We start from the raw sequence: 14477 nt of genomic DNA, 5'->3' as shown, positions 1-14477 counted from the left end.
GATCCCACCTCAAAAATAGGCCAGGAAGAAATAAGCCTGCTGGGGGGGACCGCATCCCAGCCCTTGGCCGTAACGGGCTGGGTATTCCTTCATGGCCAGGGGCTCGCTCCACCAAGCACAGGGCTTCAGATGCCTGTAACCCTTGAGGGGCACTCTCTCGAGCCTCCAGGATACAGACATGACACTTCCAAGCAGCAGCACTGCAGAAAGGGGAAACCCAGCTGAGCAAGAAATGCATTAGCCGGGGTCAGCCCGACGCCGGGCAGGACTGGGGCCGTGAAGGCGGCAGGCAGGCAGGGCAGGGGTCTGTCCCTCGGTCACAGGGAGGCAGTGTCCAGCCACCAACGTCTTGGATGCAGAAGAGGGCGGCACCTTCGCTTTGCCATGTTTCTTCTGCAAAACCACGGTGCCTGCTGCCCATGTTGGCTCTGCCTGTCCTCCGCAGACCCCAAGTGCAAGGTCACTGCAGTCCCAGGCCGGTCCTAGGGGCTGCCCTGGCAGAAGGGCTCATCTAACAACCGGTCTCCTCCCCTCTCAAGGAGGATGGCACTCCGCCCACCGTGCTCCTCTGCAGGATGGAGGTGCTCCCCACAAAAGAGCACAAGCTCTGGGATGAGCAGGGAACATGGGGCTCCACATGGGGCTGACTCAGGTCCAGCCAGAGCCCAAAAGCCTCACTCCAGTCTAGCTGCCATCATGATGTGGGGGAGTGGAGGCCAGGGCTTGGGGAGAAACGAAGGAGAATAGGAGTCCTCAGGAGAACCAGGACTGGGGAGGACGGAGGCGGCACAGGTGGCCTCAAGCCAAGGGTGTCAGTGCAGGGTCACGGAGCCTCCATCTCCCTCTCATTCGGGGCGGGCCTGTTGAGAAGCTCAAATGTGTCTTCTACCACCTGCCACAGGCAGTTGTCCAGCGGAAAGTCATTGTCCACCAGGTTGACCAGGAAGTAGTTGTCGTGGATGTACTGGATGATCATGCGGGACGGGGACTCCTCCTCATACAGCTTGCCCCACTGCTCAATCCACAGGGCGAAGGCCTCATCCTGCACATACACATGCACACAGACACAGGCACACAGGCACACACGCATACACAGACACACACAGACACACACACACAGGCAAGGTTAACAGAGCTGCCCTTGGGTCAGGGCTCCATGCCCCAAGGGCCTCTGCCGCTGCCCAACAGGACATTTCCAGGAATAGAACAAGACTTACTGCTAGAGTCACCTCCCCCCCCACACCCAGAAATAAATACCATGAGTCAGAATCAGGGTGCAGCTGGGAAGGCCGAGTCTGCCAGCCCCGGGGGTATGGCCTCCCGCCACACTGGGGTCCCGGCTATACTGCCTGCCCAAGGTTTTTGAGGTGGGCAGGGCAGGCCCGCTCTCGGCCCCCTTACCTTCCAGAACATGAAGCTGATGGGATCCACCACCGTGGGCTGGATGATCTCTCGCCCAGGGAAGATGCCCCAAGTGACGGCGTTGGGCTGCAGCTCAGGAGCATTGGTGATGTTTTCACCCTGAGGGGAGCGCGTGGGGTAAGAGCAGACTTGGGGCAAAGACGCTGCAGTCCTCTGCCTGCCTGGGGGGCTCAACTCACGGGAGCGCTCTGCTCCATGCCCTCTGCCCACCCCTCCTAGCTCTGCAGCTCGGTGAGGTGCAAACTGTGAGCCCCAAACCTAGAGGCCGTCCTGGGCATCTCCTTCCTCTCTTGCGTCCCCATCAGCTCCATGTCCGGTGGCTCGGCTTGCTCACTCTCCAATCTGTCCTCTCATATCTAGCTCACTGCTCTCTGCTACTCAGACTAAAAGGGCCTCTGATTCTAGTCTTCTCCAGCCCCAGCTGTCCTCTGTCACCTGCCTAAAAGAAAACATGGAGCCGAGTCATTCCACTGCTGGGAAAGGTTCCCTCTGGCCTGTACGGAAAAAAACAAATTCCAAGCAGGACAAGGACCTGGGCCCTGCTTAACACTTCAGCCTCCCTCTGACCCCATTCAGCAGAGCCCCCGCAGGCTGTGCAGCACATGCCTTTGCACGCCCTCTGCCCTTTCCGTGGAATGCCCTTCTCCTCCTTGTCCTTAAAGATTCAGGCCACAGGACCCCTGCTAGAGCCTTCCTCGCCGTCTCAGGTTAGACATGCCTCCTGGGTCCCCAGCACCCTACATTGAACTTTACTCTCTGTTCACACCGAGTCTGAATTATCCCCTGATGGTCTCCCTCATGAGGCCGGGAGCTCTTTGGGGCAGGGGCCTGGCTCTGTCTGCGTATCTGTCTTGCACGGTGCCTGGCCCGGGCCCGGGAGCTGGCCTACCTTCACGTCCACGATGTGGTAGTTGACCCGGAGCTCATACTTCTTCAGCACCTGCAGCAGCGCTTCCACTGTCTCGCGGGAAGTGAAGAACTCTAAGTAGGCCTGTGGGAGAGAGGCCGGCACCTGTCACACGACCCAAGTCCTTGCCAGATGCCTTCTGTGTGCTGCTGAGCATGCCGTGTGCCTGAAACACCAGCTGCCTGCCCTCCCGACCATCCCAGGGAGGCACCCACACAGACACATGTGGCAGGACACTCAAGGCACTGGGACCAGTGGTGACCACATGGCTGGAGTCATGAGCTGTGGAGCTGGAAAATACATAAGCAAAGGGAGGGGAGCAGGTATGGAAGATCTCTCTCTCTGGACGTGCGAGGGCCATCTGCCACCCTTCTTCCAACTGGGGAAGGCTCCTTGGAGAAACCCTTTCAGAAGCTGTCGAGGAGGCCCAGTCCGACAAGCTAAGGCATCTGAGAGAGGCCTGACGTGTCCTGTCTTCCCCATTCGCCAGGTGTAACAATGACACCGAAGGCCTCTCCAGCAGCAAGAGTCAATCGGGGGGGTTATGCTGGGTTTATTTAAATTCATCTGCTATAAGGCTTATAACACTGCAGGGTGGGCACCACCGTCCCCATTTTACGGATGAGGACACTAGGTTCAGGGCAGCTGGGCAAGGTGGCTGCACTGATGGCAAACAGCGAGCTGGCACTCAAACCCAGGTCTCTCCAACTCCAGAGCCCAGGGCTTCAGTTTAGAAAGCAGTCTTAACTCAGCAGCCCTAGGGGAGAGGCGTCGGCTCAGAAGGGTAATAACAGCTCCCATTTAGCGAACGCTTCCCATGTTCTTCCCATGGGCCAGGCTCTTTATGTGCTTTGTCACTTTCCATCCCCAGAACATGACAGGACATAGACCCAGTTTACATAAGAGAAGCTGAGGCTCAGAGCCGTCAAGAGCCCTGCCTTCCTGAGTAGATCTGACTTAAAGCCTGAGCTCCGTCCCCTGATCCACTGCCCCTCAGAACAAAGGGCCCCCGGAGAGGAAGGCTTCTCTGCCCCCATCTCTGGGGTGCCGGCCAAGGTGGGGTAGCCCTGTGAGTCCCTGCCATACCTTCTGGAAGACATAACCCCCGCTGGGGCCCCAGCCCACGATGGGGTCGGAGGACGGCTTCCCATTGATGTTGGGCTGGGAGTTGATGGTGAGGATGCCCTGCCGGTTCACTCGCAGCAGCTCCTCCTTCATCAGGCTCGTCTCGGCAGCCAAGGGCTCATCATTCCAGGGCAGGCAAGTCACCTGGGAGAGAGGGTGAGCCCAGTAGGGGCAACAATCAGATCTGGCTCCCTGGGTCTCTCCCTCTCATGAGCCCCATCAGAGACCAGCCTGTCTTTGCCTCTAACGCCCCTTCCAGGCACCCTTAGGTGGGGACGCCCCAACTCACCCTTCCCTTTGCTGAGGTGCCACGTCCAGACACGGAAAGATGAGGCTCAGGGTGGGGAGGGCGGGGAAGTCACCACCCTGTGGTCTGGCCCACGGGGAGCCAGGGCGGGGGAGGTCCCCAGGGATCCCACCTCAGCCCCACTCACTTTATAGCCGTTCTGGTTGGGCTCTCCCGAGAGGTAGTGGGCAAAGACTTCAAAGACGCTCTCCTCGCTGGTCAGCTCCTCCCCCCACATCTTCAGCAGCTCCTCCTTCGGGGACTTGCTCTTCAGGTAGAAGAGGTAGTAGTCCTTCAGCTCCCCGAAGGCGGGCGAGGAGGAATTGCCCCTGGAGGAGGCGCCCGGAGGTCAAGGCACACTCCTGACCCTGGGCTCCCGACAGACGGACAGTCACACCCGCCTGCCCAGGGAGCACGCCTCTGAATCCTGTCGCTCCCCCTCCCAGGGCTCAACCGGAAGCACGTGAACTCCTGCCTCCCTCCTCCCAAGAAACAGGCTTTATTTGCAACGGATCGTCTGCAGAGCTCACCAGCGGCCGTTGGGGAACTCATCCCACTCCTGGGTGCGGTAGATGTAACTCTTGGGTCTGGTGGCCCAGAAGATGGGACGGACATCTTCCTCCCGGCGCTTGGGGTGGGCACTGAGAGCCCAGGGCAGGGGGCGCCTGGGTGAGAACAGAGACAGAAACAGTAAGGGCTGGCTAGAGGGAGCAGGGAGGAGCGGGCCAACGCTGAGCCTGGTTCTTCGCTCTGACTCACAAATGTCAAGCTGCATGTGGAGTTCCCACCGAGACCAGAATCCTAAGGGAGCCGCCAGGGTGCAGACATCCCTCTGTGCCCCGTGGTGGCCAGCACCACGCGGGCATGATCGTTCTATGACTTCTGACTTCCCCGCCCACCCGGCTTTCCCCGGTAGCTCCCCCGCCTGAAGTCAGGGCGACTGGCCTCACCTGGGGTCCTCGACCCACATGCCCAGGCGCTTCAGCACCTCTGTGGTGGCCACCTCACGGTTGAGGGTATAGAAGTGGAGGCCTGGCACCAAGCCACTTGCCAGCAGCTGCTGGCACAGGCTCACGGCCTGGTCGATGCCATAGTTGCGGATGGCGCCGTCGTTGTCTTTGATTGGCTCGATCACGTCTTTGATCTCCTGCGGCACTTCCAGCTTCGACAGCTTCACCAGCTGCCGAAGGGAGTGGTAGCCCTGGGCAAGACACGAGGGGGCGGTGGGCCGTCTCCCAGCCCGGCTCACCCTAAACACTTGTTCCCCCTTCCCGCCACCGACAAGGTCTCCCGGCCAAGTGGAGTGTGACACAGAGTGACCCAGGAAAGTCAGACCAGACTGTACGAGGACCTTGCCCGGGCCTGCTTTTTCCACTCTTTGCAGAGTACAGCAGCTGACCGCAGCATTCCTGCCAGCGGTCTGAGCCAGCCCCTAGATGTCTTTATCAATGACATGCGGTCATCTAACCCGGTGTTTCCCAAGCCCCAGTGATCACCAGAATCACCAGTAAAACTTAAGATGTGATGTACAAATTCCCAGGCCCCAACTCAGATCTCTTAAATCAGAACTTCTGGGGGGCCGGCCTCATGGCCGAGTGGTTAAGTTCACGCACTCTGTTTCAGAGGCCCGGGGTTCACTGGTTTGCGTACTGGGCGTGGACCTACATACCACTCATCAGGCCATGCTGTGGCGGCGTCCCACAGAGAGAAACTAGAATGACTCACAACTGGGATGTACAACTAGGTACTGGGGCTTCCGGGGTGGGGGAGACAACTTCTGGGCATAGAACCTGGAGATCCATCTTTTGAAAAAGGCTTATCAAATGATTCTGATGACAGCCAAGTTTGGGAAACATTAATATGACCAAAATTTAAATGAGAGATTTAATCCCTTCTAGTGACACTTGTCAGTAAGCCAAAGGTATAACAAGCCCCTCCACCTCCGACAGGCACTTTTGCTGTTTTGGGGGAGAAATTAGAGGTAACCAAAATGCAGTGGCATTTTGCAAGGATTAGAGCATCTGTCTGATGCAAAATCTAATGAGAAGAACTTTACCATGAACTCGGCATTGCACCCCGGGCCCTGGCCTGTGCTAGGACGGGGTAGGAGGAGTCCATTAGCCCTCCTGGGACCCTCACCTGAATAGGAAAGATGCCGGGGAGGATGGGGCAGGTAATGCCTATCTCGGAGCAAGCCTTAACAAAGTGGAAGAACGTGTCAGCCTCAAAGAAAAGCTGAGTGATGATGAAGTCGGCTCCTGCAGACACCTTCTCCTTCAAGTACTTCAGGTCGGCCTCAAGGCTCCCCGAGTCAGGGTGGCCTTTGGGGTAACCTGCCAATAGGGATGACAGTAGGAGAGTTTGGCTTCCACCTGCTCAAGGTGAGTGATGAAGAAACCAGAGAGCTGGGGACAGAGAGTTCTCTGCCTCAGGGGTTCCAGACTTGTACCTCCACCACCGCAGCATGGACAGGCTGAAACAGTGAGTGGCTGGGTTCACAGCTGACATGCCCCCGACCCTGGACGTGACCTTTTGTGAGAAGTGGGTTAGAGCCACCCTCCCAAGACGGGGTGGATTGCTCCAAATTCCCCACCCTGTCCTGCCTCATGTCCCTTGCAACCAGCCAGGCAAATGGGGCCTACATTCTGTGGCCAAGGCAAAGAGAAAATGCTACATTCGGCACTGGCCGGGCAGCATCTGGCCACTGGGCTTGAGGCTGGGCACTGGATTATAACAGAGCTTTTAATTACCATTGAAATTACTCAGGGGTCCAAGACAGTGAAAAGTTAGAAACCATTTTACACGAGGAAGAACTGAAGAAAGCAGAGACGTTTTGCTTGAAGCAAAGAACGGAGAGAATGCTCCGAGGTCTGTCACGGGGAAAGGACTCCCCTCAGCCGAGCTCCTTATTAGTCTTACTGTGTTGCTTCTGATGGCAGAGAGCGGCCTGACCATGGAACGAGCAGCCCCACAGAGCAAGGAGGGCCTGGAGTGTGAAAACACCGGGGCGGCTGGGAGGACACATGCCGGGGATGCCGAAGGTGGGGTTCCAGAACTGTCTGGGAGGGCAGGCTGGACCAGACGGCCCGGAGGCTCCTCAGTGGCTCCATGAACTCTATGACTGCTTCCCCAAACGACTGAACTTACTAGCAGCCCTCACTGCACAGGAAGACTGCAGGCCTGAATGAAACTGCAGGCAAGGTGCAGGCTTCCTCAGCCTGAGCCCAGGGCGGACCCCACGCCAGGAAGGGGCAGACCCCGGGGCCAGGCTGTAGGGCAGCCAAGCTGCTTTGCTGTGATAAGGCAGTTTCATTCTTAAGAAACCCTAAGTCATCAAAAATAGATGTAAAAACTACTGCTTCCAGGGTGAGGGGCAGGAGGAGTACGCACCAGGATTTCGCACTTTCAATAGCAAGGCTATTTTTCCAGCAGGAATTTCAGAAACAAAGAGGTTTTACTAGCTGAAACTCTATAGCTTTAAAATCTCGATATCACTAAACAAGTCCAGCATTAATTACATCTGGATTTCCCCAGTTTACTATATTCTTATTCTGTCCTGGCCAGCGTGATGCTTTCCAAGCCCCTATCCTCTTTCTCACCCACTTTATGACCAGCAAAGCACCAAACCCCTCAGTCTCTGCCGCTCACAGCTCTGCTGGCTGCCCCTCGCAACCATCCACTGCCCGCGCCACATGTGCACATTCCCCAAGGGACTGGATTGTGGCCATGTGAGCCACAAACCCTCACACAGCTGGAAACGCCTGCTGTATTCCTAACTCCTCACCAGGGCCTCCCAGACTTATCCACTTAAACACTCCTGTGGACTGAGGAGAGTGGACACACACATGGGGCCTGGGACGAGGCCCAAAGTGACCCATAAAAGTGATTTCCTTGAAACCATATGGATTATTTTTAAATTCAGATCATTAAATCTGATATGCTATACCATAATGTAGCCATATTTGTTTTAATATGACATGATTTTCCCCAAAATATTTGAGAAAAATTGTCATGCTAAGATGATGTGCCAAATTACTCCCTGGACTTCTTGTGTTCCTGGCACATGCTGACTCACCAGACCCAAGGCCCCATTTGAGAAGCTGAAGGCCTGATCCCCGTGAGCAGGGCTAAGAGAGAAGGCCACCCCATCCGTTTCCAGCAGGTGAACCTTGCCTCCTGGCTGTAGCCAATGGAACTAGAGTTGAGCCGATCCGACTCTCTCTCCTGAGAATTTGGAATTGACACAGACCTGTCAAGCAGTCTGGGCTATCGGCTGGAACTGACCACATGCACTCAGGAGCAGGTGGCCGGTCATATGTGGGAAAGCATACCCATGCGGTCTGCCAGACTAAGCATGGAGCGGATGTGCAGTGGGAGGCAGAGACGGGGGACTCTGGCTCCAGAGAGAATGAGGGAGGGCCTTGGTTCTGACTGCTGCTGGTTCCAGCACCTTGTGAGGACAGATGCTGTTTCCAGACCTTGGGTTCTGAGGTTCCCTGCCCCCCGGAATCTTAATAAACATCCCCCTTTTGTTTAAAGAAGAAGAAGAATAGGGCTGGGAAGTAGGCTAAGAGCATGAAAAGGCAGAGGAAGAAAAACTTCAGGGGTGGTGGCAGCCTGGGAGAGAGGCGGTGACAGAATGAGAGTAAGGACCTTGTTTAATTCACCTCTGCACCTCCCTCACCTGGCACAGGCTGCCCGCCGTGGCGCACTGGGTTACCGGGTCCTGAAACGAATACTGGCGGGCTCTCCGTGCCTCTCCGTGCGTCTCATTCCTTCCCCTCTCCGTCCCCACCTGCTGGGACGCTCCAGCCACTCACCTGCCACGCAGACGTCAAAGTAGTCACCGAACTCGCTCCGGATATGCTTCACCAAGTCTGCAGCATAGCTGAAGCCACCTTCCTCCTCTTCCCACTGGTCACCTACAGGGTCTGCAGAGTTGGTGGGGGGCACAGTCACTGGTCTCACCCAACCTCCAGATAGCCATTCTGTTCCTTCTCCCTAGCTCTACACCCAGGACTGTGAGCTCTTCAAAGGCAGAGCCTTCCTATTATTGAAGTTTGTGTCTCCTCCTTCTAGCACAGCACTTGGTAAACAGTGGGAGGGAAGGCAGCGGCCAACCTGGCATTTACCCAGCACCAACCCTGTGGGCACTGTGCTCGCAGTGGTGAACAGGGGACAGCAGCTGTTCTTCGCTTACCCTGGAGCGTCTGAGATCCCTTCCCTTCTCAAACCTGGGTGTGCTCAGGCACCCTCACCCAAACCCATGGCTCACTCTCCCCTCTTGGAGTTCTCGCCTCCTGGGAGAATTTTCTACTCCTCTCAAGTGAGAAGTGGTCTTGTGGTGGGGAGCATGAGGCCACAAGATCACACCCATCAGGACCCTCTTCCCATACTTGGGTGGCCCAATGACAGCAGGCACCAGAGGCATAAGCAGCTATTCTCACTCCTGGGACAAGTGCCAGAACTGCACTCTTTGGGCCAAGAGCTGAGTGCAGCCAGCGACGGCTGAAGCTCGGTGCAGCCAGGGCAGAGGGTTATCAGGCAGCGGCTGCATTCCCAACTGAACTCCTACGTCGAGGTTAAGAGGCGGCTCCATCTGTGCGATGCCCATGGTTCTCACTACCCACAAGGCCTACTGATGCTACTGGCAAGGAGGAGACCCTGAGCATGCTCGGGGTGGGACCCAGAGAAAAGGAAAGGACCGTTCCAGGGACAGAAGAGGCCTTCAGGGAAGCAAGAGCCCAGAGAGTAGAGCACTGGCTCCACACCTCCCCTCAACGCCAAGATGTTCTTCAGGCCCAGCCGCTTGGCCTTGTGCAGATAGCCAGTGATCTCTTCCCGGCTCTGGCGGCAGCAGGTCATGTGCAGGACGGTCTCCAGGCCACAGTAGTTCACAGCAGTGCTGGCAATCATCATAGAGGAGGTCTCCTTGTCCGAGCCGGGGTCCCCTGCTGGGTGCCAGGTCACATCTATGAAGAGGGGGCCACCAGCCCCCATCTGGTCAAACCTGTAGGGAATTTCTTCCTGAAGAGGGGCTCCTGGGAGCACACCCCCCTTCACCACCTCCCCATGGGGTCTGGGAGTTAGAGAAGCATGGGTGAGGCAGCACAGACAGTTGTAACTGTGGAGTTTGGAATCAGACCAACCTGCCTTCATATCCTGGCTTTGCTACTTATTAGTTGCGTGATCTTGGGAAAATTACTTAATCTCTTGGAGCCTCAGTTTCCTCATTTCTAAACTGTGGCAGAGGACAGCCCCTACTTCATAATACATTATAGAAACATTATGATAGACGGCTCCACAGCTCTCAGAACAGTGCCTGGTACACAGTGAACACTCAGGCCATGTGAGCTGCTATTATGATGATCACCATTACTGTGCAGATAGCATGTAACAACAATGCACCCATTTTTGTGTGAGAGCAGCACGTCTGACTTTGCAAAGTGCTTGCACATTTATTACCTTGGGTGAGTTAAGACATTTCGGTGGTCAAGGGTTCAGGGAAGGCTCAGAGTGGCAAACAGAGGCTCATTCCAGGACCAGGATAAAAGAGGGTCAGGAGACACAAGTTTCTGTCACACTGCCCCCCAGTCCCGGTGCAGCAGCCAGCAGCCCATAGAGCAAGGCCACAGTTCCTGAACTAGACTCGAGAGGCAAGGGTGTGCACGTGTGCTTGTGTTACAAGCTATAACACGTGTACTGAAACATACTTGCGCCTTTAAATTTGAAAACCTTAGGAGCAACACATGAGAAACGCTAATAGTAAAAAGCATAAACTTTAACAAAGGAACTGCAATTCATAGTGTGCTAATGTAATGCGGTTGGCATTTCTAGATTTCAAGAGGCATAATCCAAATTCCTAACTTGCTGAACATGTTCTCCAAGCCGCTACTTTGTGACTTCCTAACTGTGCTCACCGGCCAGCCCCAAGTTCCACCAAACAATGCAATTTGAGAGAATCCACATTTTTAACCCATTGAAGTGTGTCTAAAAGTTCCAGACGCTTGCAGAGACTTTTACAGACGACTGAGAAGCTGCAGATCAGAAGATTTACCCTGCCTTTGCTCTCATCTACCCTCTCTGGCTGCCTTTTTCTGCCGGGTCAAAGTGCAGCCCAGCTGCAGGGCTGACAGAGCACCCTCTCCCCCTGCCTGCCCCATTCTGACCCTCCTTCTTAATCTTACATCAACTCACCTTGAGATGAGATTGACAGCTCCCTGGGCAGTCCGAGGAGGGAAGAATTCTAGGGAGAACCACTTGTCACCAGACTCCATCCTCCGCCTCATCTTCTCCCTGAGTCTCTCGTGCCGCTCGGGGTCCAGCCCCGGGGTGGAACATCTTGAACTATCTCTGGAGCTCTCGCTGCCACTGCTGCTGCCATCCGAGCGGGGGATGGGGCCACCATTCCCTCTGGGTTCGTTCACCATGGCCCGGTTCCTGCTGCACGGGGTGGGGGCAAGGGGCATCAGAGGGCAGGCAGCCAAGCTCCAGGGTGGCAGGGTCAAGTGAGTGTTGCTGCATTTTCACGCAGGAAGAAGGCCGGTGAGGGTAAGGGGGACAATGTCCCCACCCAGTGGCTCCGCATGCCACAGTTACAACTGTCTGTGCTGCCTCACTCAAAGCTTTGCCCTCCACTGCTGCCTGGCTCCACGTACGACAGCCCCCACCCGGCACAGAAACATGCTCCTTCAGCCCACGGATCCTCGGTGACATCTACCTGATGGAGGGCGGCACAGAGAACCTCACACTGCCGGCCTCTGAGGCCCACATTCCTAGGGAGGGGCAGCAGTGCCTGGCTAGGAGGACCTTGGGTTTTGGATGGTCCATCTCCGCCAGCTTAGACCCCAGAGTGAGTGGGGAAGAAAGAAGAAACTTCCCCAGCGAGTGTGTCCCGACTGGGCGGAGCTGCGACAAAGGAAGAGCCTCGAGCTGGGGGCGGCGCAAGGGGGCGGAGGAAAGGCTTCCAGGCAAGAGGGAGGGCTGAGGCTCTAGCTGTCGAAGGCAGGCAGATGGAAGGAGGGGGACTCAGGGGCCAGAGACTGCAGGGGTTGGTGCAGAGAAGGCCAACAGACATTCAGTGTTACTGGATCACTCTCTGAAGAAGGAATTGCTCAGCCTGGCCCCGCCTGGAACATCTCCTGTTACTTAGAACAGTCTGTGTGCAAGATGGCAGGGGTGAGGGCTTGGCAAAGCAGCCAGATTCCTCCTGAGTTCGTGTTACTCCAAAAAGACCATGTCATGGATTAGAACTAGACAGTGGCTGAGTTCCCAAAGTAGCCAGACCCAAATTCAGTAAGGGCACGAATTTATGTCCAACTCAGAACAAAGGATGTCTCATGTGGGCCTGCCTTTGGGCTGTTCTCCTTACACACACCACTGAAGTCAGCTAAAGTAATGACAGTAACTGCACAGCCACCACACACAGAGCCCTGAACCACAGCGACTACACACCGTGGGCACAGTGCCATTGGGCAGTTTGGTGGGGAAAATAAGACAAATACTCTAAAACAAAACCAAACACTACTCTTGCACAGCAATGTGCAAACACACTTCCTCTAGTAGTGAAAATCTGGCGAGTGGTGACATGGAGCATTAAAGGAACAACTCCGCCACGTTCATTCCTTTCAGGGAACATCCACTGCTAAGTCGGTGTTCTTGACCATTCTCGGGTCCTAGACTCTTGAGAAACGGATGGAATCTGCTCCCTCGGAACACGCTCAAGCACACATACACACTGGTACATCCGAAGTCAAGGGGTCGAAACAAGACTAAAGACACTTGTGCCAATGCTTTCTCCCTATAGGGGATGCTCATCTTGATTCTGACCTAAAACTCCCGTTTCTCAGCGGGGATGGCCATTGGGAGTGAGAAAGGGGACAGTGTCAAGATCAGCCTTGCTGTCCTTAGTCCTGAATTTAAGAGAGTGCCTTAATTATCTGCTGGAAGAAAGCTAAGGACAGAGAGGGGGCTGATCCACCTACAAACTATCTGTTCTTTCATTTGTTCAGTAAAGACTTACTGCATTCCTAGTACGGGCCGGGCACAAGCCTTCTTCCACGTGCCACTACTTATCCATTTTAAGCTGGCTCCCCTAACACCCTGGGTTGTAATTGTGGGTTCACAGGTTCGTCTCCCCTCCCATGCCCAGTTCTCTGAGACCAGGGCCCGGTCTTCTGCCTGTGGTATCCCCAGTGCCTGGCACAGGGTAATAACAGCCAGTACTCCCTGAGTGCCAACTGGCTAGGTGCTGTCACTCCGTTCTCAAAATAACCCTCTGCCATTTACGGGCCACTTACTTAACCTATCTCAAGCACCGAGCCGTGGTGGGGGGACAGAACCCACCAATCCCAGCAGGGTCCAGGTGGGCACGGGGGACAGCAGTGCCAGCGGCCCACACTCTTCCTCCGGTTGCCGGCGGGGAGGCAGGTTTAAGAGGCTGGAAAAGGAAAGGTGGCTGAAGGCCGAGAATTGAGTCACCAGGTCACTGGGTCACCGCGGGGGCGGGGATGCGGCCCCAGGCCCGGGAGGACAGGGGGACCTGGGTCACCATCCCTGTCCGAGGGCCGCCTCATCCCAGAGGTTCCTCCATCCAGGCCGGGGCTCGAAAGTGAGTCCTCGCTTCAGGGTTGAGGGGCTCGCTGCGGTTGACAGCCACTGGGGATTACTCCAGTCCGGCGGCTGGCACGCGCAGACTGGGTGGGAGCCCCCCTCCCCGACCTAGAGGGGCGGGCCGGCCTCCATCACTCCCCGCCCACAAGAAAGTCCCCGCCCCCGGGGGGGTGGACCCGGGCTCCCTGGTCTCCCTCCTCGGGGACCCCACGCCTTGCCGTCACTCACCCTTCGGTCGCGAGTGACTGAGAACGCGCGCGTCCACCGCTGCTGACCCGCCGCCGCGGAGACACGTGCGGGGGAGGGGCGCGGCGCGGGTGTCAGGTTGCTAAGGGGGCCGGACGAGAGGGCGGAAACCGGCCATGCGGAGACCGGAAGCTCCGCCCCCAACATGGCCGCGCCCAGTGGTCTCGCTGGAAGCCGTGCCTCCACCGTCATGTGACACGGGCCGTCGCCTCACCCGTCTGCAGCCACTCCCGGTCTCCGGCCTCAAGCTCGAGAGGACCATGTGACTCTCCTGGGGCCAGTCACGTGACGCGCGGATCCTGGGTGGGAGGGGTTGGCAGAGGGGTCCGGACTGGCAGTAAAGGAGGAAGATGGCGGGGTGCAGGGGGTCCCTGTGCTGCTGCTGCCGGTGGTGTTGCTGCTGCGGTGAGCGTGAGACCCGCACCCCCGAGGAGCTGGTAAGCAGCGGGCGGAGCCGGGCTGAGGAGGGGGCGGTTGCTGAGGGATGGCGAGAGGCGTTGCCGGGGGTGGGGCCGGGCTGAGCTGGGCCCGCAGGTGGCAGCGGGTGGGGCCTGGGGACCGCAGCCTGGGCTCTCGAAACATCTGCCCGGCTTCACGTGCCCAAGTCTAGGATCTTTTCTCATAACCCCTCACTGGAAGGTGAGGGAGAATTCAGGCCAGCTCCAGTTAATCCCATCCATATTTTCTTTTATTTCCATCTGAAAGGAGTTTTGAATGAAACATGCGTTTTCAGAAGGAGCCCCTTCACTGGACTTCGTGCTTATCATGCAGCTGGCTCAGTTTTTCCAGCCCTGTCTCACTCTGCCCCTCACCCTTTCTGGGTCACCGACAATCCAGCTTCCCTGTGCAAAGCACCCTGGGAAAACTCAAGTTGCTGTG

The 14477-nt window shown here is 56.7% G+C and overlaps 2 protein-coding genes across 9 annotated transcripts in view; one reads left to right on the top strand and one right to left on the bottom strand.

The window, feature by feature from the left end:
- Nucleotides 1–102: 102 nt before the first annotated feature.
- On the bottom strand, nucleotides 103–13652 carry MTHFR (methylenetetrahydrofolate reductase). 5 transcript variants are annotated; one of them, XM_046660592.1, is made up of 13 exons: nucleotides 13581–13625; nucleotides 13086–13179; nucleotides 10938–11183; nucleotides 9512–9750; nucleotides 8561–8671; nucleotides 5880–6073; nucleotides 4691–4941; nucleotides 4271–4405; nucleotides 3889–4069; nucleotides 3416–3598; nucleotides 2312–2413; nucleotides 1402–1521; nucleotides 103–1042 (listed from the first exon to the last, which is right to left on the bottom strand). In XM_046660592.1, the coding sequence occupies exons 3-13, from the start codon at nucleotides 11168–11170 to the stop codon at nucleotides 824–826; spliced, it is 1968 nt and encodes a 655-aa protein (XP_046516548.1). In that variant the 5' UTR covers nucleotides 11171–11183; nucleotides 13086–13179; nucleotides 13581–13625; the 3' UTR covers nucleotides 103–823. The 5 variants fall into 5 exon arrangements, with proteins under 5 accessions (XP_046516548.1, XP_046516551.1, XP_046516549.1 ...); XM_046660595.1 differs by lacking the exon at nucleotides 13086–13179 and having other exon boundaries at nucleotides 13581–13652; XM_046660593.1 differs by lacking the exon at nucleotides 13581–13625 and having other exon boundaries at nucleotides 13040–13177.
- Nucleotides 13653–13796: 144 nt separating this feature from the next.
- CLCN6 (chloride voltage-gated channel 6) overlaps nucleotides 13797–14477 on the top strand; it is a 31430-nt gene continuing 30749 nt past the window's right edge. For all 4 annotated transcript variants that reach the window (XR_006888560.1, XM_046660589.1, XM_046660590.1 and 1 more), the window contains exon 1: nucleotides 13797–14035. Coding sequence is in view for 3 of the 4 variants with exons in the window: in XM_046660589.1 (XP_046516545.1) it covers nucleotides 13949–14035 (87 nt within the window). In the remaining variant the exon portion in view is untranslated. The remainder of the gene's footprint in view (nucleotides 14036–14477) is intronic.

This window comes from Equus quagga, chromosome 5 (genome assembly GCF_021613505.1).
Source record: "Equus quagga isolate Etosha38 chromosome 5, UCLA_HA_Equagga_1.0, whole genome shotgun sequence".
Classification (NCBI taxonomy): domain Eukaryota; kingdom Metazoa; phylum Chordata; class Mammalia; order Perissodactyla; family Equidae; genus Equus; species Equus quagga.
Note: the sequence above shows the minus strand (reverse complement) of the source record. Positions and strands in the feature narration are given on the sequence as shown.

Excerpts from the sequence above, each read along its gene's own strand:
- MTHFR (XM_046660591.1), bottom strand. The coding sequence starts at position 11,570 with ATGGACCATCCAAAACCCAAGGTCCTCCTAGCCAGGCACTGCTGCCCC. Across the intron at positions 11,184-11,460 it reads TCTGTGCCGCCCTCCATCAG|CAGGAACCGGGCCATGGTGA; the intron begins GTAGATGTCACC and ends CACCCCGTGCAG. Across the intron at positions 2,414-3,415 it reads GGGGTTATGTCTTCCAGAAG|GCCTACTTAGAGTTCTTCAC; the intron begins GTATGGCAGGGA and ends TCTCTCCCACAG.